Below are 23586 nucleotides of genomic sequence, written 5' to 3'. Positions count from 1 at the left end.
CCAAAAGAGCATGGGTGTGCAATATCGTGTGTGCGTGAGTGCCCATACCCATAATCCAATGCCCGGGCAGGGTGAAAACAGCTTCCCCTTCCCCCTGTAGGCCCTCTGGAGGCCAGGAACAGGCTGCTTTCCCAACTTCTGGTGGGCCCACTAGGCTTGTGTTTCGCCCTCCCCAGGCTCCAAAGGCTTCCCTGGTGCTGGGGAGGGTAAAAACACCCTCCTCCATCCCCCCCAGAGGCTCTCTGGAAGCCAAAAATGCCCTCCCAGAGCCTTTGTGTGAGCCAAAAAGCAGCTGGTTGGCACACACATGGACATTGGATCTGAGCTAGGGCAACGGCTTGCATGCCAGCAGACGTGGCTCCACGTGCCACCTGTGACACCCGTGCCATAAGTTTGCCATCACTACTATAAAGCATGGAAACCCAGGCACTGCTATAGCATCATGGAAGAGCTACCTGTCGTCAGTGCTACTGATGCGCTCCTAGTGGCAGGCGCGGGTGCATGCACAGCAGGTGCGAGATTCCGTTTCCTGCACATGCTCAGAATCCAAGGAGATTTCACCAATTTTCAGCAATTTCTTTGTTTCCACGCATACACGTAAGCAAAAAAAATCCTGCTTTAATTTTGACTGTTAATCTATTCATTTCTCATGCAACTTTGCGCAAGATTTTGCTTCCTGCGCATGCGCAGAAGCTGACTCTCATGTGGGCGCGTGTGCACACATCAGAGACACAGATATGCATGCGCATCTCCATTTTTCCAACTGGGACTGCGCACCGGACAATCCATGCAGCAGCCCACTACGGTTTAGCATGTTTTACAAACTAAAGCATCATATTACAGTATAAGATAATGTCCCTTGGGAGGAATTATGAGAAAAGAATTATACGTTAACAAAATTGGTAGGGTACAAAGGCAATCCTTACAAAATGTTTTATCGTTGGCATTTACCACCAGCTAGATTGGCCATAACATGTCCAAATTGTTCAACCCAGGGCAGGGCAACTATTATCATGTGTGGTGGACATGTCCAAAATCTAAGAAGCTTTGGTGCAAAATAAAGAGATGGACGGAAGAAATAACACAACAATAAATACAGTTTAAACTGGAATTATTCCTTCTTCGGAGAGGGGCAGCATACAAATCTAATAAATTATTATTATTATTATTATTATTATTATTATTATTATTATTATTATTATTATTATTGGTATCCTAAAGGCGAAAATGGATACAGTATGTTTTTAAATTAACTTCACTATCTTGTTAATGTAATTACAAAAACCCAAACGCTGCCCAAGCAAGTAACAAACATGTTTATGTGACAAAATCCATTTCTACAGAATGTGGCAACCAGTAGAGGTGGACCATCCTTTTCTTAAGCGTACGTGACACAACAAATAACCAAATGGCTATAAATGTGTCAAAACTTTTCAGCTAAGGCAACTGACCACACTCAGCTTGCCAGTTGCTTCAAGTGAAGCCAACAGTTGTTTTCTAAAGTTGGCTACTTCTCCCAGAGACCAATAAGAGCTCACAGAGTTGGCCTCCTCTGGGCAGTGTTCCCTCTAATTTTTTGGGAGGGTGGGCGGAAAAGTATGTCTGAGCGGCAGTCCCTTCGGGACTGGGCGGCACAGAAATAATAAATAAATAAACAAACAAACGAACAAACAAACAAATAAAAAACCCACCCTGTTTTGCCTCAGAGAATTTCAAAATAAAATACTGTACTGTACTGTGTGTCTATAACAGTGAGCTCATAATAGGGCAACTCTATCAATATCAAAATGCCACTTAAATAGTTGAGCTAGTTTCAAACTAGATTTTGATTTTCTTTCTCTCTTCCTTACTCCCATTCTTTTTCTTTCTCTTTTCCTTCCTCTCTTTTTTCCATCTGTTTCTCTCTCTTCCTCTCTTCCTCTCTCTCTCCTTCCCTCTCACTCTTTCCCTCTCGGCTTCTGGGCAGGTTTGGAAAACTCTGAGTTGATGATTTTTAAGTGAGCGATTGCTCACTGCTCAGCTTAGAGGGAACTATGCCTCTGGGTCTCATTGACTAAAACCAGTGGTTCTCAACCTGGGGGTCGGGACCCCTTTGGGGGTCAAACAACCATTTCACAGGGGTTGCCTAAGACCATGGGAAAAGACAAATTTCCCATGGTGTTAGGAACTAAAGCTTCTATTCTGGCGCCTTGGAACATATTCTTACAATCCGACCAATCAAGCATTTACAGTGGGGGTGTCCCTCCGACCTTCCTTCCATTCAGCGTAAAACTCTGTTGGGAGAATTGATGCTAGACCTATGGTTGGGGGTCACCACAACATGAGGAACTGTATTAAGGGGTTGTGGCATTAGAAAGGTTGAGAACCACTGGACTAAACAATGCAGGTTGGCGGGACCATGGGGGAGGGCCTTCTCTATGGCTGCCCCTCCTCTATGGAATCAACTCTCCCCTGACATTCATACTGCTCCCACCCTGCTGGCCTTTCACAAAGCCACAAAGACCTGGCTTTGCCGACAGGCCTGGGGGGCCATAAATTCACAGCTTGGTGGCCCACCGTAAGAATGACGTGCATGTATATGAGTGTGATTTCCTTTTTATAATAACTTTTTATGGGTTTTTTTTTAGTTTGTAATGTTTTAACCTCAGTTAACTGTTCGACTTATTTACTGTTTTGTATTTATTCTTATTGTACTTGTACCGCTGTTGTAAGCTGCCCTAAATCCTTCGGGATTGGGCAGCATAGAAGTTAAATAAATAAGTAAGTAAGTAAGTAAGTAAGTAAGTAAGTAAGTAAGTAAGTAAGTAAGTAAGTATCTCCGGGACCGCCTTCTGCTGCACGAATCCCAGCGACCGATTAGGTCCCACAGAGTGGGCCTTCTCCGGGTCCCATCAACTAAACAACGTCGTTTGGCGGGACCCAGGGGAAGAGCCTTCTCTGTGGCGGCCCCGGCCCTCTGGAACCAACTCCCTCCAGAGATCAGAATTGCCCCCACCCTCCTCGCCTTTCGTAAGCTCCTTAAAACCCACCTCTGCCATCAGGCATGGGGGAACTGAGATATTCTTTCCCCCTGGGCCTCTACAGTTTATGCATGGTATGTCAGTATGTATGTCTGGTTTCTATAATAAGGGTTTTTAATTGTTTTATTATTGGATTGCTACATATTGTTTTTATCACTGTTGTTAGCCGCCCCGAGTCCATGGAGAGGGGCGGCATACAAATCCAATAAGTAAGTAAGTAAGTAAGTAAGTAAGTAAGTAAGTAAGTAAGTAAGTAAGTAAGTAAGTAATAAGTAAGTAAGTAAGTAAGTAAGTAAGTAAGTAAGTAAGCAAGCAAGTAAGTAAGTAAGTAAATAAGTACTTGTGACGTAGCCTAACATTAAGACAACTCAGGTGTGAAATGCTCCCGGTTCGCTCGTGCCTATTGGTCGTCCGAGAGCCAATTGCGAAGGAACCACAAGGCTCCGCCCATCTGCCCGGATGTCACCATTTGGGTTCTTTTATCCTCTACACATGCACAGTATGCTTTGCACATGTGCAGAGGGTAAAAGAACCCAAGTGGCAGAGTCCAGGAGGATGGGCAGATATTCGCGCTCCCTTCGTCAATAGCTCTCCGATAGCCGATAGGCGCGAGCGAACCAGGAGCATTTCATCCCTGAGACAACTATAACATAAAAAGAGTGTTCAAACTAAACCTGAATCCTTTTTGGTGGCAAAAAAGGTTTTGCCAACACATGCTAGATCTACATAAGGTTTATGCTTTAATGCATCATATTGAAAAGATCTGAAAAACTTAAGGTATATTTTTTGACAAAAACAGCCTTCCTGATTCCACTGAAGAATTCATAATATTCTCTAACCATTGATAGAATAATTCCCATATATTATAATAATTGGATTGTCCTTTCTCTTTAATTTTGACTGTTAATCTATTCATTTCTGCACATTCTAATATTTTCCTAATCACATTCTCATCCATAGGAATATCTTCCCTATAGCAATTATTCTATCAATTGTTAGAGAATAAATATAAAATAAATAAATATAAAATAATTATATATAAAAAAAGGGGGAGAGAGCAAAAGAGTGAAATAGAAAAAAATGTTTTGATAAAGTTAAATAAGTTAAGAAGAGGATTGTTATAGTATTAGATATGGTATATATTAGTACTATTATTAAGTTAAGAATAGATAAAATGATAAATATGGTTGTAAATTGTTATTGTATGAAATATTTGCACAAAATATATGTACCCAGACAACACCCACTGTTTAATGGAAAATGATGTTTAAATTAAAATTAAAAAATGTGTTTTTTAAAAAATCATAATGTATTTATCACAAACACATATGATTTTACTTTGCCAGCTGTTGCTGACAGTAGGAAGTGGTGCTCATCAACGTTTCAAGGCCATTGAAGTAATGCCTAAGGCATATTTATTTATTTATTTATTTACTTACTTACTTACTTACTTACTTACTTACTTACTTACTTACTTACTTACTTACTTACTTACGGTACTTAATGTTCTGTCTGAGTTCCCCCAGACGCCAACACCAACTAAAAAGAGTAGCAGACATGCTGGTAAAAAGCAAAGTCATTTTATATCTTTGAAAACAAACACAGATAACAAAAACTGTTCTTACAAACTGGAATGCTGTGAAGCTTCACAGAAGAGTCACGACGGCCAGACAATACAACAGGCTTCTTGCTGGTACACACACCACTGTAGATAATAAAACCCACGCCTCCCCCAAGTTTTCAGCCTTCGAGGCCACAAGCCAGAATCAGAGACGCCAAGGATCGAAGCAAGGTCACAGGACTCCCAAAAGATAACTCTCCACAATACAGGAAGGGCGGGCCTGCCTTTTCAACCTTTCTGAGGAGAACCACACCCAAAACCAGCTGTTGCCTATTAGGGATGGAAATACCTGGCTAATTGTCCCCTTCGTTGTGCTGCCCTTCTCTGCCTCATATCTATGATGGCTTGTGCGTTCTCATCTAATGACTCCAGGCTACTCGCTGGGGAGAGCTCCCCCCCGGGGGTCTCAGGCTGTTCCCCCTCCTCCTCGTCCTGACATTCCTCTTCCCCGTCTGCCTGGTCCTCCTCCTCCTCCTGTTCCTCGTCCTCCCCCTCTGAGCATGGAGCCGGCAGAGTTCCAGCCGTTCCCTGAGGAGCCTCAGACTGAATCACAACACTTACTTACTTACTTACTTACTTACTTACTTACTTATTTATTTATTTGATTTGTATGCAATAAATGGCCAGCATAATGTCACACAGCACTGTTACCTTCCCACCCAAAGTGGTACCTATTTATATACTTGCATTTGCATACTTTTAAACTGCTAGGTTGGCAGGAGCTGGGGCAAGGACGGGAACTTCTACCAACTTAGCGTGGCACTCAGGTCTCAAACCTGGACTGCTGGCCTTCCAGATGACAAGCCTAGTGTCTTAACTGCTGAGCCACTGTTCTATTCTATCCTAATGCATGCAAGTATTAGGTCTGAGGTTGTGAGAGATAGTTCCCGCTCTGCCCAGTAGTGTGAATGAGAGATGATTAACTGTTTCATATTGGGTTTTTATTGTTCTTAAGAACGTAAGAAGAGCCATGCTGAATCAGACCAAAGCCCATTGAGTCCAGCATTCTGTGTCACACCAATTGTCCATGGGGATCTTGAGCAGAAAGAGAAGGCAAAACCCTCCCTTTCCCTTGACCCCCAACAAATGGGACCCAAGGGAATCCTGCCTGCCTCAACCAACATAGAGGCAGCATATGGATATCCGTTTCAATAACCACCGAAACACTTGGCATCCATGAATCTGTCTAATCCTGCCTTGAAGCTATCAAGGCTGACAGCTGTCACAACCTCTTCTGGAAGTGAATTCCATAAACCAACGACCCTCTGGGTGAAGAAATATTTCCCTTAATTTGTCCTCACTTTCTTACCGATGAGCTTTAGGGAGTGCCCCCACGTCCTAGTATTGTGTGATAGAGAAAATAATTTTTCTCCATCCACCTTTTCTATCCCATGTATGATTTTATACACTTTGATCAAATCACCCCTTAAACGCCGTCTTTCAAGGCTGAAGAGACCAAGGAGTTGCAACCTGGTTTCATAAGGGAGGTGATCCATTCCCTTGATCATTCTTGTTGCCCTTTTTTGCACCTTTTCCAGTTCCATTATATCCTTCTTGAGGTGCGGCTTTTTAATTGCTCATAACTATTTTACTGTTATATCTTATTCTATGAGCTGCCCCAAGTCAGCGAGGAGAATGGTGGTCTATAAATCAATCAATCAAAAAAATCAATCAATCAATCTCTCCAATAAAATGTATTGGTATCTTTCATTTTAATACACGTATAACCAACCTTTCAAGAGCAAACTATCTAAAGTAGGGTTAGTAAGATTTGCATCTTGTTTCCATAGACTTCTGCTTTCCTTTTACTCTTTAGAAACATTATCGAATCCAACACTGATGCAGGCAGTTTATCCAACTGGCCTCATTCACGTAATATGCAAAATCAATGGCTGGATTCCCATGACACGCTGAGCACAGACGACCTGATGGCATTTACTCCTGACTAATGTGTAAACCTAATCAAACCTTTTCAGCGGTGGTGCCATTTTGTGTGGCCTCCTGAATGGAACACCCTGCTTTAAAAATGATCAACCAATTGCTTTATTAGCAAGAGACACGAGAAGTTCTTAGATAGATGAAGATAATTGCATTCCGACTTTTCCAACACTGTTTTGGTTGCTACTGTTTATACAGATGCGATACTCATATGATCTCTTAAATCTCTCTAATTTTGCTCAATGGTTTTAGGTGAGGATTAAGGTGTACTACCTATTTCTATTGTGCTGATTTTAATTTTTTGTCCTAGTGCAGCCATCCTGGAACAGTTCTCTGAATGGGGGAGTAGACATTCATTCTTTTGATAGCTGGGTCTTAAAATATAATCAATGATACTTCTGCATGTAATAGAGGATTGGAGGTGGGAGAGAATATTCATCTTACTCTTCAGTGGAGCTGGAACTTGTTTGGGTTCCCAATAAATGCATACAATGGTTACTGGGTCACCAACTACTGCTATTGTGATTTTATTTATTTGTGTCATAGCTCATTATTGGTTCCTGTCTTCTCTATGGGTGAAATTCTAAAATTTTCCCTAGAGGTTCTGTGGTTGTGGCTTGGCGGGGGTGGCAGGGGACGGATACTGCAAAATCCCCATTTCCTCCCCACTCCTGGGAAAAGGATATTGGAAAATCTCCATTCCTACCCCATTTGCTCTCTACATGGGGATACCTCTGAAATGTGTCCAGAAACTACAAATTGTGCAAAATGCAGCCACGCGAGTAGTCATGGGCCTTCCATGATATGCCCATGTCTCTCCACCATTCCGCGGACAGCATTGGTTGCCAATTGGTTTTCGAACACAATTCAAAGTGTTGGTTATGACCTATAAAGCCCTACATGGCATTGGACCAGACTGGACCGCCTTCTGCCGCATGAATCCCAGCAACCGGCCAGGTCACACAGAGTCGGACTTCTACAGGTCCCATCAGCTAGGTAATGTTGCTTGGAGGGGCCTAGGGGAAGAGCCTTCTCTGTGGGGGGCCCGGCCCTCTGGAATCAACCCTCCCCCCCAGAGATTCGCACTGCCCCAACCCTCCCCACCTTTCGAAAGAACTTAAAGACTTATTTATGCTGCCAGGCTTGGGGTCATTAGACCCCAGCCTCTGGCCATTGAATGTTTAATATGTGTGGTTGTATTGAATAAGTGATTGTGATACTTATTTTTTATAATGTTTTTAGTTAATTATCTATATTAATTGGATCCGACTGTAATTTGTATATTGTTTTATTAATCTGTTGTGTGCCACCCAGTCCATGGAGAGGGGCGGCATACAAATCCAATAAATAAATAGATGATAGATAGATAGATAGATAGATAGATAGATAGATAGATAGATAGATAGATAGATAGATAGATAGATAAATAGCCGATTGTGCATAGCAGTGAAATTTCCCCACCACTGGTACTCGATGTGTCAAAAAGAGGTCTGATAGGATTAGCCATCTTCTGAAGCAATCCAACAAAAAGCCTTGTGGCACTTTACATATTGACCAGACTGCAGTCAACACATCTGATCTTCGAACCATTACGCATTTATAAATTTCTAGTCCTTAAGAATATAAGGACTCCTTTGCTTCTACCAAAAAAATAGTTCCCACAAGAAGCGATCTGTCAGTCTCAAGACGCACCCCCACTAACCACAAATTTCCCCAACTCTGCATTCTAGTTTTCTCACACCCATAATTTATGCAACGTGGTAAATGCCCATCCTGATTTTTGACCCCACCAAAATTAATTCCCTCTCTGACAACAGAATACACCCTTATACACACACACCCTGTCCAGCTACTTCCTTCTTTCCCCAATCTTTCAAAGCATCCTCCCCCACAATGTTTCCTAACATATGCCCTTCCCCACTGGCACTTACACAAAAATACACTGTAAGTCCTTTTCGCATGTAAACACAATATAAGCCATGCTTCAGTTACCTTCTCTAACAAAATTTACAAACACATACAGCACAAACATCCTAATCTCAAGAAATCAGTGAATAGATTGTCCCTTTCCCAGGACTACAACTTCTTTTACAATTGTACTGCTTGATCATTAGCACATGAAATATTTGTTATTGCTGAGACGTATATTACAGTGGTACCTCTACTTAACAACTTAAATTCGTTCTGTGACCAGGTTCTTAAGTAGAAACGTTTTTAAGTATTTTTTATTTATTCATTCATTCATTTGTCCAATACACAAATACATAGGAAGAAAAATAGAGATGTAGTAATATATATAAGGGTAAAGTGAACTTAGAGGAGAGGATATATGAAAGAAAGAAAATATATATGATAAGTGAGAGAAAGGAAAGACAATTGGACAGGGGACGAAAGTCACACCAGTGCACTTATGTTACGCCCCTTACTGGCCTCTTAGGAACCTGGAGAGGTCAATCGTGGAGCGATTGTAGAAACGATTTTTCCCATGGAATCAACGTAAAAGCAAATAATGTGTGCAAACCCATTAGGAAAGAAATAAAAGCTCGGAATTTGGGTGGGAGGAGGAGGAAGAAGAAGAGGAGGAGGTGAGTGCCCTCTTTTGCCTTTCTGCGCCCAGACGCTCTGGGAGGCAGCCTCACGCCGGATGTATGGGAGGCAGTGCAAGGGAGTCACCACAGCGAAGTGGTTTATTCCCTCTCCAAGTGCCCAGAGAAAGGAAAATGCTTTGTTCACTCTGGACTGCCAAAGCCTCCTCAAGCGCCATAGAAAGGCTCCTCTGGCAGCCCAGAAAAGCCCGAGATGGCCAGGATTAAAGCAGGAATGGTGGGAAACTGGCCGGGCCTCCATGCCGCTCTCAAATTTCCTGGGAAATTTTTCCGGGCTCGGGTTCTTAAGTAGAAAATGGTTCTTAAGTAGAGGCAAAAAAATCTTGAGCACCCGGTTCTTATCCAGAAAAGTTCTTAAGTAGAGGCGTTCCTAAGTAGAGGTACCATTGTATTTGTGTCTACAAATAGCCCTCACAGGAGGCTATGTAAGGGCATATGTGCCCTTCCTCGTCAAATGCACAGTGAGTTTTATTTCTTTATTCCCCTAAATCAGTGATGGTGAACCTTTTTTGCCTTGGGTGCTGAAAGAGCGTGTGTGCGCGCTATCATGCATATACAAGGGCCCACACCCATAATTCAATGCCTGGGGAGGGTGAAAACAGCTTCCCCACCCCGGAGGTCCTCTAGAGGCCAGAAACAGCCTGTTTCCCAATTTCTGGTGGGCCCAGTAGGCTTGTGTTTTGCCCTCCCCAGGCTCCAAAGGCTTCCCTGGAGCTGAGGAAGGATAAAAACACCCTCCCCCATCCCCCTGGAGGCTTTCTGGAAGCCAAAAATGCCCTCCCAGAGCCTCTGTGCCAGCCAAAAATCAGCTGGCTGGCACACACATGCATGCTGGGGTTGAGCTGGGGCAACAGCTTGCATGCCAGCAGATATGGCTCTGTGTGCCACCTGTGGCACCCGCACCATAAGTTCACCATCACTGTCTAAATACTTGTTTGATCTCTACCATACTACACAATGTAATCCTGGGCTTGTTTGTTATATAAGGCCAGTTATATTCAAAATATTTTATTTTTATACAAAAACTGTAGCGTTCCTAAGAATAAACCTATCCAGGATTGCAGTTGTGCAATTGCATTCACACATATGCATTAATTATGTCTATTTGGTTCTTTATAAATATCCTTTGCTAGAAGTAAATAATCTCCCTATCTTTCTCCCTCCAGGACTGTCAATATTCTTAATATGATTTTAAACAAATAACAAGCAGCATTGATGAGTTTGAATATCTATCTTGCTTTAAATCCTTCCCTTTTTCAAAAAATACAATTTTCAAAATTCCTCATGTCTTGGAAACTAAAATGAATAATATTAATAATTATCATTATTACCAATACAGGCACTACTATTATGATAGTTTAAGTAAGAGTTTGAACAACAGGCTGAACCGATAAAAAAACTAAGTGAAACCTGTTCTTATGCATGTGCAGAGAATTATTTAGTCTTTAATTGAATTACTTAATCGTGTTATAAAAACACAGCCATTAACTCTGTAAATTACATCACTGTAGCTTTTCTTGGTGCATAACTGTCACTTGCAAGCATCAACTGAGAAGGCCAAATATAAACAGATTCTGGCCCTCTCTGTACTAATTATAGACTGTTCATCTCTCTGTACTGAATATAAGTTCTCCAGGGTAATTTTTTTCCCTCTCACTCATACTATTTTTAAATTATGAAAAAGCAGGATAGGAAGATAATTGGCACTTTTGAACATTGGAATACCGTGGACAGAAAAATATATCACTGAACAAATCAGCCCTGAGTTCTCATTTGGGGCACAAATGATGTGGCTCAAATTATTCTATTTTGGACACATTATGCCTGGTGTGATCTAGAAAGGGTTCGAATATTGAGGAAGATGGAAGGAAAGCAAAGAGAACAAGAGAACAGAAGCAATATTATTTTACTGAAAGAGTAGTAGATGCTTGGACAAACTTCTAGCAGACGTGGTTGGTAAATCTTCAGTAACTGAATTTAAATATGCCTGGGATAAACATATATCCATCCTAAGATAAAATACAGGAAATAGTATAAGGGCAGACTAGATGGACCATGAGGTCTTTTTTTGCCATCAATCTTCTATGTTTCTATGTTTCTAACAACACACAGCAAGGTAGATGGGCACATTTACATTGGTAATGGTACAATGTGGGAAGACTTCAAACTCCAGGTTCTCATCATGGAGAAAATCTATCTACCCAGTCATGAAGAGTTGACAATGACTTGATGGCACATCATCAATCATGTTACTTTGCACAATGCTGGTTAGTTCACACAGTCTGAAATGTTTGCATCGAGATATTAAACTCCATAACTGTACGGCAAGTAAAGGGAAAACAGCACTGCAATTCCCATTCACTGGATTCACTCATTTATTTTTATAATTTAGATCCTACTTTTCTAGGACACTGTAGGTCATGTATTGTGTAATCCATAAACATAACTTATTCGGCAGGCATAACATGTCATACACAAATAACATAAGAATCCAAATACTAAATACACACTGGGACAAACTGAACTCGCAGAAGACCCTCACTCAGTCAAAGACCTTGGAGTACACATTTCCAGTGACCTAACTGCCGGAGCCCACTGCAACAGCATTGTCCAAAAAGCACGAATAGAATAGAATAGAATAGAATAGAATTTTATTGGCCAAGTGTGATTGGACACACAAGGAATTTGTCTTGGTGCATATGCTCTCAGCGTACATAAAATAAAATATACATTTGTCAGGAATCATGTGGTACGACACTTAATGATTGTCATAGGGGTCAAATAAGCAATGAAGAAGCAATATTAATAAAAATCTTAGGATATAAGCAACAAGTTACAGTCATACAGTCAACAAGGGAGGAAATGGGTGATAGGAATGATGAGAAAAACTAGTAGAATAGAAGTGCAGATTTAGTAGAAAGTCTGACAGTGTTGAGGGAATTATTTGTTTAGTAGAGTGATGGCGTTCGGAAAAAAACTGTTCTTGTGTCTAGTTGTCTTGGTGTGCAGTGCTTAGTAGCGACGTTTTGAGGGTAGGAGTTGAAACAGTTTGTGTCCAGGATGTGAGGGGTCAATAAATACGTAGCTTCTACTCTAGAAACACCGATCTACTAACCAGAGTATACAAAACATGTCAGACCAATTCTTGAATACAGCTCACCTGTATGGAATCCACACTGCATAACAGACATTAATACAATTGAAGGAGTCCAGAAATACTTCACAAGAAGAGTCCTCCACTCCTCCTCACGCAACAAATTACCTTACTCCTCCAGACTTCAATTACTATGTTTAGAAAATTTACAGCTACGCCGCCTCTGAACTGATTTAACTGTTGTTCATAAAATCATACATCACAATGTACTCTGTTAGGAACTATTTTACCTTTAACAACAACAACACAAGAGCACGCAATAGATACAAACTAAATGTAAATCGCTCCAAACTAGACTGCAGAAAATACAAATTCAGCAACAGAGTGATTAATGCCTGGAATTCACTATCGGACTCTGTTGTTTCTTCTCCCAATTCCAAAATCTTCAACCTTACATTATCTGCAATAGACCTCTCCCCTTTTCTAAGAAGTCTGTAAGGGGCGTGCATAAGTGCACCTTTGTGCCTACCGTCCCTGTCCTAATGTCTTTATAAATAACTACTGAATAACAAACTACTATAGTTAGCAAACCATGTTGTGTGAATCCAATTGTGATTTATTCAATAAACAGTGGTTAAAAAGACATCACGTAACACACCCAAACTCAACCAAATAGGCAATATGGTGAAATCAGATATGGTGTGGCAATAAGCACACTCCAAGTCAGACGAGGCTGGGCCCCATCTAAATTTTGCCATTCTTTCCCTATAGCAAAGAAGATTACCCCATGCAATATGGGCAACCCAGACTAAAATTGTTACTAAGGAAATCTATTCCCTGGCTTCTAAACTACAGGACAGAGATTTCACGGTATAGCAGCAGATTATACCAGATGAGACACAAAGCTGTAAGTTTCCGTATCAATCACACATTAAGTTTCTTTTCTTGCATCAGCCATATCTCCTTGGGTTCTTCCCCACCAAGATGTTAAAAAAGAAAACTCTTTGATTTCATTCCTTATGAAAAAATACCCCCATAAATTCACACATTCATTACACTTCACTGTTAATGGCCAATTCATAGAAAGGCTGGGCAAGTTATCAGAGAGGGTGGAAACTCAAACACACCACAGATTGTATGAAAAGTTGGCGATCGCAGTTAGAGGAAAAAAAGTAGAATTGTCCGATATCGAAGACTCGGTATGAGACCATGGATGATCAATGAATAAACTGTAAATTGGCTAAAATCCCTGTATTTTATTGCTCTTGCGAACGCTAAATGCACTTCTGCCAATTTCTCTCAAAGGCTTGGGCAGAATCAGTTGGAAAGCGAGAAAACAAAGTAGAAGTAAGGACTATTTGGCATACACCACCCTGAGTCGCCTTGAGAAGGGCAGCATAGAAATCTAATAGATAGTTAGCTAGATAACTAGATAGATAGATAGATAGATAGATAGATAGATATAGATAGATAGATAGAAATAGATAGATAGATAGATAGATAGATAGATAGATAGATAGAAATAGCTAGCTAGCTAGCTAGCTAGACAGACAGAGAGAGAGACAGACAGACAGACAGACAGACAGAGATAGAGATAGAGATAGAGATAGATAGATAGAAATAGATAGATAGATAGAAATAGATAGATAGATAGATAGATAGAAATAGATAGATAGATAGAAATAGATAGATAGATAGAAATAGATAGATAGATAGAAATAGCTAGCTAGCTAGACAGACAGACAGACAGACAGACAGAGATAGAGATAGATAGATAGATAGATAGATAGATAGATAGATAGATGATAGATAGATAGATAGATGATAGATAGATAGATAGATAGATAGATAGATAGATAGATAGATAGATAGATAGATAGATAGATAGATACTGTCCCCATTCCCGGGAGAGGTCCTCTTTGCAGCGGTTCCTTGCCCCACTGAGTGGTTTTCAGCTTCTTGAGGAGAAGGGTGACACTTTATTTACACCCCCGTGAAGAACAGAGAACAATCTCCTTGCCTTTCGTAAGAATTTGAAAACTTATTTATGCCGCCAGGCTTGGGATCCTTAGATCCCAGCCTGTGGCCTCTGAATGCTTACTACACTTCGTTTGTATTGAATGAATGATTTTTGATATTTAGCCTTTATAATGTTTTAAAACTGACTATTTCTATTAATCGGATCCAATTGTAATTTGTATACTGTTTGTCGTTGACATGTTGTGAGCCGCCCCGAGTCCATGGAGAGGCACGGCATACAAATCCAATTAATAAAATAAATAAATAAATCTCTCCTAGCTGTCTCCATGCATTCAATAATTCCAATTTTCAAGCCGCTTCTTCCCAGGATCGGAAGGCTCAAGTCAAAAAGCATCTAGGTTTTTATTGGGTTTCATCTGTAGACATGACGCAGATGTAGAGGCAGCTGTAGTTTGCCGCTTGAGGGTGAGTGAACCAGGTTGGACTAGGCAAAATTCACTCTACAGAAATCCCCACTTTGCTTTCTGGCTATTTTGTTCTATGCAGTTATACTTTCACAACTGAACCTCAATTCTGGGGTATAGATGAAGAATCAGATCACCCAATTCTACAAAAAGAGAGTGCTCGCTACAAGTACAAAGATCACTTCCTTCTTCCCCTTAGCACTAGTTCTCTCTCTCTCTCAGCCCTTAGGTTTATGGAGAAGGGCTTATCTATGCCAGGGAGCAGGGAGGGACTGAATACAAGCAAGGATCAACTCCCACCACACCTGCCCCATCCTCTCCTACCTGCACTGGAAGGCCAGCAGCAGTCTGTCACCATCCCCAGAGACTGCCGTGGTCCTGCCATGGGGACTTCTCCATATGGTTCAGGTTCCTCTCTCCTCTCCAGACATTCAGAGAAGCAAAGGGGGTGGTGGTTCCTCATTCAACAGGGGCCTCTGCCCTTTGACTGACAGGCAGAGGATTCTGTAGCCTGCCTGGGGACAGAGTTGGTGACTTTACTGCCACTCCTCTGCATTGCAGCAGAGGCTAATTTTGGGAGGGGGGGGGGGGGCTAACCCAGCTTTTTCCTTGAACTGCTCTCTTTCCATAAAAAACTCAACTACTTCAGCTTCAACCACAACAACACACAAGCACACAACAGATACAAACTTAAAGTGAACCGATCCAAACTTGACTGCAAGAAATACATCTGTAGTAACCGAGTAGTTAATGCATGGGATTCACTACCTGACTCTGTAGTTTTGTCACCTAACCCCCAAAACTTTACCCTTAAACTATCCACTGTTGACCTCACCTGATTCCTAAGAGGGCAGTTAGGGGCATGCATAAGTGCACAGTGTGCCTACTGTCCCCTGTCCTTATGTTTCTCTCTTACTAGTATCATGTGTATAAACATCATTATATCTTTGTATACTACCAATATGTACCTGACAAAACAAATAAATCAAGAAAGAAAGAAAGAAAGAAAGAAAGAAAGGGAATGGAGGAAGGAAGGAAGGAAGGAAAGAAGAAAGAAAGAAAGAGAAAGAAAGAAAGGAAGGAAGGAAGGAAGGAAGAGAAAGGGCAGGAAAGAAGAAAGGAAGGAAGGAAGGAAGAAAAAGAAAGAATAAGGAAGGAAGAGAAAGAAAGAAAGAAAGAGAAAGGAAAGGAAGGAAGGAAGAAAGAAAGAAAAAGAAAGAAAGAAAGAAAGAGAAAGGGAAGGAAAGAAAGAAAGAAAGGGAATGGAGGAAGGAAGGAAGGAAAGAAGAAAGAAAGAAAGAAAGAAAGAAAGAGAAAGAAAGAAAGAAAGAAAGAGAAAGGGAAGGAAAGAAAGAAAGAGAAAGGGAAGGAAAGAAAGAAAGAAAGGGAATGGAGGAAGGAAGGAAGAAAGAAAGAAAGAGAAAGAAAGAAAGAGAAAGGGAAGAAAAGAAAGGAAGAAAGAAAGAAAAAGAAAGAAGAAGGAAGGAAGGAAGGAAGGAAGAGAAAGGAAGAAGGAAAGGAAGGAAGGAAGGGAAAAAAAGAAGGAAAGGAAGGAAGGGAGAGAGAGGGAGAAAGAAAGAAAGAAAGGGAAAGGAAGGAAGGAAGGAAGGAAGAAGGAAAGGAAGGAAGGAAGGAAGGAAGAATGAAAGAAAGAAAGAAAGAAAGAAAGAAAGAAAGAAAGTCAAAGAGCTTCTGGGATATTAAGATAAGAAGGCAGCTTTTTAGAAACATTTTCAATCCCTGGCACAGTGCAGGCTCAATTTAGTCTTCCAGGATATGGAAGTTTGGGAATATAATCAGGTGAATGTCCACTGTTTAGTTTCCAGACAGGATAGGGATTCTGCAGGTGGCAGCACCCCAAAACCTCTGGAAAATAACACAGTTCAAAGACCAGTCCTTTAGTTTAGTCCTTCCTAAAAGAAATAAGGATTAACTGAAAACTACATGCAGTCCCTAAAATTCCAGCTGTGAGATAATCTGCCTCCGAGCATATCTGAAGTCCCTCTCTTCATCAGATTATCTATTGATAATTATCTATCTATTATCCTTGAATTTTTTTTTAATTACTCCTGAGGATTGAGCTTAACAAAAGATCTAAACCAAGCCCCTATTTACTGACTTTCCTTGTATATTTTTAAATTAACTTCTGGAACAAAACCAACACAGTTGTCCCCATTATCACTTTATCTTCACACCAGAAAAAGCTTCATCAATTTCCGACTGACGTTAAAAACAATAAAAGTCAAAAAATGTTGGTAGATTCTCACTCCTTAATTTAAAAGTTTCAACCATTAGTTCGTAGAATAATATTATCTGGGTCTCAAATATCCTGAACTACATAGCTAAGACCACAGCAATGGATCAAAATCGTTTTACTCATTTCAAGAGTTGTCATATTTATGGCTATTTTTGCTGTCACCTAACACTGAAAGCTACCCAGATAGAAACACACTCAACAAAAATACATTTTTAAATGTTATTTTTTTAAAATGTCAAATGTTTAACATTTGAATGTTAAGTTTAACATTTAAATGTTAACTTTTTAACAAGTCTTCTAAGCTGGTGACAGTATAGACCAGTGATGGCGAACCTTTTTTTCCTTGAGTGCCAAAAGAGCGTGTGCCCACGCTAACATACATGTGCCAGTGCCCACACTCATAATTCAATGCCTCAGGAGGGTGAAAACAGCTTCCCCCACCCCCTGGAGGTCCTCTGGACACCACAAACAGCTTGTTTCCCAACTTCGGGTGGTTCCAGTAGGCTCCTGTTTCGCCCTCTCCAGGGTCCAAAGGCTTCCCTGGAGCTGGAGGAGGGTAAAAACGCCCTCCCAGAGCCTCTGTGTGAGCCAAAAATCAGCTGGCCAGCACACACATGCACGTTGGAGCTGAGCTAGAGCAATGGCCCAGGCGCCAGCTGATATGGCTCCGCGTGCCACCTGTGGCACCCATGCCATAGGTCAGTGTTTTTCAACCAGTTTGCCGCGAGACATGGTCAGATGTGCCGCGAAGCTCAGCTTCCGAGATTGGAAGCTGAGCTTCATTCTTTGCACCTCCTTTTTTGCGCCTTCCTTCTTCGTGGCAGATGAGCTTTGGGGCCCTGCGGGAGAGCGCCAGCATCAAAGGCATCAGACGGCGGCTGTGAGCGGGAGCTCCAGGTTGGAGGCACCGGCACCGGCAGCGTTCCACCCAGCTGGAGCTTCCCTGGTGGGGATGGCAGCGAGTGTCCTTTGGGGCCCGGCGGGAGAGCACCGGGTGCAGGAGGGCGCCAGCAGCAGCGGCACCGGGCAGTAGCCGGGGGATGGCGGCGGCAAGCAAGAGCTCCAGGGCGGAGGCAGCGACAATTGTCCTTTGAAAGAGAGAGTTAGCAAAAGAGAGAGAGAGAGAGAAAGAGAGAGCAAAAGAAAGAAAGAGAGAGGGGGGGAAGGAAGGAGGGAGAGAGAAAGAGAGCAAAAAAGAGAGGAAGGAAGGAAGATAGAAAGAAAGGGGGATGGAGAGAGAGAGAAAGAAAGAGGAAGGAAGGAAGGAAGAGAGAGAAAGAGGGAGGGAGAGAGAAACAGAGCGAAAGGAAGAGAGAGGGTTTTTTTGTCCAAACCTTTTTTTAGCCCCCTCGCTCAATTTCCCCCAGGATTTTGAAAATGTGAATAATGTGCCGCAGCTCAAAAAAGGTTGGGAAACACTGCCATAGGTTAGCCATCACTGGTATAGACCGTCATCTTAAAGCAAGGAAAGAAGGATGCTTTCTCCTCAGGGCTTTGACTCAAATGCCCATACTATTGTGTTTATTAAAACTGAAACAATTAACCAAGGACAACATTTGTAATGAGATTTCAATTGCACCCACAATTTACCTCTTCACTGCATCATCACTCAAAGGAATCCATCTTTACAGTTCTCTAAAGTTCCAGGGAGGATCCATCTCTCCTCCCAAACCAGTTACTTTCTAGCTATATTGAGAGTTCCAGTTCCAATTAATAATAATTAATAATAATAATAATAATAATTTATTAGATTTGTATGCCACCCCTCTACTTAGACTCGGAGCGGCTCACTACAAAATAATAACAATGTAACAAATCTAATATTAAAAACATCTAAAAACAACACAATCATACCATACGCAAACTATATAAGCCTGGGGTATATGTAAACTATATAAGCCAGTGTGTGCTTGCTGGGAATTATACTACAGGATTGTAGTGAATTAGTGGGGGAAGTGGTTTATCACATTGGAGAAATCTGAATTAGTGTTTGTCAACCTCAAGGAAGAACACTCCCTTCCTGGCACCTTACCTCTGGCTGAGTACACACAAGATATTAAAGCCAATATTAGCTGATGGCTTGGTTCAGCAATAGGCTGCTGCCCCCACGAGGGGGGACATAGTGGGGGTAGTACGTTTATGCAATATTTATTGAATACTTAATAATTTTTGTTATTGTCCTTCCTTCTCTAGTACCTTAGTATGATCCTTAATTGCTTTTAAAATAGGATATAAATAGTATGTTTTTACCCATAAATGCTTTAATCGTTTTAACCATTATCTAGAACTGAACTTTTACAGTAATTAAAGAAAATTGAGCTACTTGCCTAATCTGTTATCATACTGAACCTTGTGGGTTCAGTACCAAACCTTAAAATGTTATTGGGCTCCTCAACTAATAATGCTGCCTATCATTTGTCCTTTTTGTGGCTATTCAAATAATGTGAGCTAATCAACTGAAAAAGAGTCCAAGCAACTATTTGAAAACGTATCTTGGTCGGTAAGCCACTCCCACCCAGTCACATGACCTTTAAGCCACTCCCGGTCTCATGATTGCCAAGCCACTCCCACCTGGTCACACCTACCCAGTCACATGACCATCAAGCCACACCCACACAATAAGCCACGCCCACAGTGTGGTAATAAAAATTTTTGCAGCCCTTCACTGGCTTGTTCACACAATGTGCTAAGCAAAGATGGGTTCTGGCTTATTTTGCTGCCTGTTCACTCACTGATGCACTGCGCAGGTACATGCGCAGAAGCAAAAGCAAGATGGTGACACCTATGGCGCTTCCGAGAGAGCCAGTTTGGGGGCGGGGTGGTCCTGGGTTGCTGCCAATTCCCAGGCCGCCAAGATACAGTGTTCCCTCGATTTTCGTGGGTTCGAACTTCAAGGAAAGTCTATACCACGGTTTTTCAAAAATATTAATTAAAAAATACTTTGCGGGGTTTTTCCCTATACCACGGTTTTTCCCGCCCGATGACGTCATATGTCATCACCAAACTTTCGTCTGCTTTTAATAAATATTTTTTTAAATAAACTTTAATAAATAAACATGGTGAGTAATAATCTGAATGGTTGCTAAGAGAATGGAAAATTACAATTTAGGGGTTTAAAGTGTTAAGGGAAGACTTGTGATACTGTTCATAGCCAAAAATAGTGTATTTACTTCCGCATCTCTACTTCGCGGAAATTCGACTTTCGCGGGCGGTCTCAGAACGCATCCCCTGCGAAAAGCGAGGGAACACTGTACTTCCGATTCCATAGCAGCGGTCAGAACTGGGAGGAACCCACCTCTGGTGCTAAGATAGCAGCTGTTTCTCCCACAATTTTCTGAACTCCAAAATACCTGACCCCATTTCAACCTAGTCAGCATGTTGTACAAAACTAGTCATGAGTTTCTGCAATAGGATGCTTGAGAAAGGGTTTCATGGGTGAGTAACTTGCACAAAACCGGCCTGAGCTAAAAGAGGTTGTTTTTCCATTCCTCGGTTCTAAGAGTTTCCTAAATTCAGAAGCAGGTCGGTAAAAGGAGTGAAGCAACATTCCTCCGGCCCACATTTTTCTTTTTTGGTCCTTCGTTTGTTCTTTGGCTGCTTCCTGGTCTGTAGCCCCCAAACACCCCCTCCTCAGAAATTTCCTCTTTTTTCAGTAGAAACTTTTCCTTCCTCTATGAGTAGCCCCTGGCGTGGTTCCACATTCATGTAACACAAGTTATATATATATAAAGTGGAGGCTGGAGAGCCATCTGTCAGGGATGGTTTAAATTGGATTTCGGCATCAAGAGCGGGATTGGAGTTTTATTTATTTATTTATTTATTGTTAGAGTTGAAAGGGACCATGAAGGCCATCGAGTTCAACCCCCTGCCCAAGCAGGAACCCCATAGTACACCAGTCAACTGGCAGTTCATTCTTCTCTTTAAAATGTCCAGAGTATTAGTGTTCACAACGTCCGCTGGTAGGTTGTTCCACTGGTTGATCGCTCTGACCGTCAGGAAGTTCCTCCTTATCTCCATGTTGAGTCTCTCCTTGGTCAGCTTCCAGCCGTTGTTCCTCGTCCGGCCCTCTGGTGCCCTGAAGAATAAAATGATCCCCTCCTCTCTGTGACATCCCCTCGTATACTTGTAGACTGCTATCATGTCCGCTCTGGCCCTCCTTTTCTGTAGGCTATCCATGCCCAGTTCCCTCAGTCTCTCTTTGTAAGTCTTGGTTTCCAATCCCTTAATCATCTTGGTTGCTCTTTTTTGCACCTTCTCCAGAGTTTCAATGTCTCTTTTGAAGTGTGGTGACCAGAACTGAGTACAGTACTCCAGGTGCGGTCGGACCAGGGCGTAGTAGAGTGGTATTAAGACTTCCCTGGTCTTGGAGTGTATTCCCCTGTTGATCCAGCTTAGGATTGTGTTGGCTTTTTTAGCTGCTGCTGCACATTGTTGGCTCATGTTTAGTTGATTGTCCACCAAAACTCCGAGGTCTCTTTTGCAGTCACTACTGCTAAGAGGGGTTTCTCCCAGGTTGTATGTGTGTCCAGGTTTTTTTCTGCCTAGGTGAAGGACTTTGCTCTTGTCGATGTTAAACATCATTTTGTTGGTGTGGGCCCACTGTGTTAGTCTGTCTAGGTCTTTGAGCCTGTCTTCTAGGGTATTGGCTACCCTAGATTTGAGGGCTCTCTTCCTCCTCCTCCCCCTTCTCCTCCCCCTCCCCCGTTTCCATCAAATTGAGAAAATGTGACAAGCTAATAGAAGCTAATAGAGGCCTTAGAATGGGAACCTCTGCTCCAATGCGCCCCACAGATCAAACCCATCCAATGGCTCCCTTTCTAGATCTCTCCCACGATCCCTTCCGCTTCCCCCAGAATAGGGTGGTTCCTACCAGATATCTCCATGAAATCATCAAGATTTGGCTGTAGAGGGGCCAGGTCTGGTTGGATCATGTCAGCGTTGCCAACGTAAGCTGTAAGAGAAAGGAAAGGCAAGCAAAAATACACCATAGAACTCAATGCAGTTAGTTAGTTAGTTAGTTTATTCGATTTCTATGCCGCCCTTCTCCTGAAACTCAGGGCAGCTTACAAAATGTTAGAAATCTAAATAAAAATACATTCTAAAACCCCATAGTTAAAAATTTAAAACAGATTTTTATTATTATTATTATTATTACAGCATTATTATTATTATATTATTATTATTATTATTATATTATATTATTATTATTATTGTTGTTGTTGTTGTTGTTGTTATTATTATTATTATTATTATTATGTCAATACAATGAAGCAAACGAGATCACTATCCTGGATTTCGTATTTCATCACCAGTCGTGCACTTCCCAAGCACCTAGGACTGCGTGATGTAGTGGCGAATTATGTTTGCCGATCCCAGTAAAGCGGCCTTTTGCAATTGACAGATGGAGATTTTGTCAATTCCGATGGTTTTCAAATGTCCGCTGAGATAATTCAGAATTCGGTCAGTAGTTTTGCTTGCTCATTTTCAACCACTTTTTCGGGCTTATGATCCCGCCAGTTCTTTGCCACTGGTAAATGGTAGTTCCGGCACAAGTTCCAGTGGAACTTATTATTATTATTATTATTATTATTATTATTATTATTATTATTATTATTAATTAGACTTATATGCCGCCCCTCTCCGGAGACCCGGGGTGGCTCACAAAATACAGTACAAAACAATATGTATACAAATCTAATAGTTAAAACTGTAAACTAAAATCCCATAATCTTAAAAAGCAGTCAATTTACTCAATCACATCCACACATAACATTTAATGGTCAGAGAAGGAGGGGGCATGATCTAGCTGCCCATGCCTGGCAACATAGATAGGTCTTAAGGCTCTTGCGAAAGGTGAGGAGGGGGGGGCAGTGCAAATCTCCGGGGGGGGGGGGGAGCTGATTCCAGAGGGCCGGGGCCGCCACCTCATATATCTTATATTCATTCATTGGACTGGGCTAGAATGGCCCCAAACCTGTTAGCAGAGGTGGGTCTTTAAAGCTTTATGAAAGGCAGGGAGAATGGGGGCAGTGCCCCCCCCACCTACTCCAAGTGCTTCGGTCCCATTCCGACCAATAGGAGCGGCGCAGGAAATTCAATTACATTACTTTTGGAACGCACCCTGTATTATTTATTTATTTATTTATTAGATTTGTATGCCGCCCCTCTTCATAGACTCAGGCCGGCTCACAGCAATAATAAAGACAATGTAAAACCAAATCTAATAATTTAAAAAACACTAAAAAACCCATTATTAAAAGCAAACATACACACAAACATACCATGTATAAACTGTATAGGCCCGGGGGAGATGTCTCAGTTCCCTCATGGCTGACGGCAGAGGTGGGTTTTAAGAAGTTTACGAAAGGCAAGGAGGGTGGGGGCAGTTCTAACCTCCGGGGGGAGCTGGTTTCAGAAGGTCGGGGCCGCCACAGAGAAGGGTCTCGCCAAATGACATTGTTTAGTCGACGGGACCCAGAGAAGGCCAACTCTGTGGGACCTAACCGGTCGCTGGGATTCGTGTGGCAGAAGGTGGTCTTGGAGATATTCTGGTCTGATGCCATGAAGGGTTTTATAGGTCATAACCAACACTTTGAATTGTGACCG

The 23586-nt window shown here is 41.8% G+C and overlaps 1 protein-coding gene across 1 annotated transcript in view; it reads right to left on the bottom strand.

Annotated features, from left to right (window-relative positions):
- The window catches only part of MLXIPL (MLX interacting protein like), a 94185-nt gene that overhangs the window by 32123 nt on the left and 38476 nt on the right, over positions 1-23586 (bottom strand). The window contains exon 7 of the mRNA XM_070735096.1: positions 21851-21931. Coding sequence (XP_070591197.1) covers positions 21851-21931 — 81 coding nt within the window. The remainder of the gene's footprint in view (positions 1-21850; positions 21932-23586) is intronic.

The sequence above is a fragment of the Erythrolamprus reginae genome, chromosome 1 (assembly GCF_031021105.1).
Source record: "Erythrolamprus reginae isolate rEryReg1 chromosome 1, rEryReg1.hap1, whole genome shotgun sequence".
Classification (NCBI taxonomy): Eukaryota; Metazoa; Chordata; class Lepidosauria; order Squamata; family Dipsadidae; genus Erythrolamprus; species Erythrolamprus reginae.
Note: the sequence above shows the minus strand (reverse complement) of the source record. Positions and strands in the feature narration are given on the sequence as shown.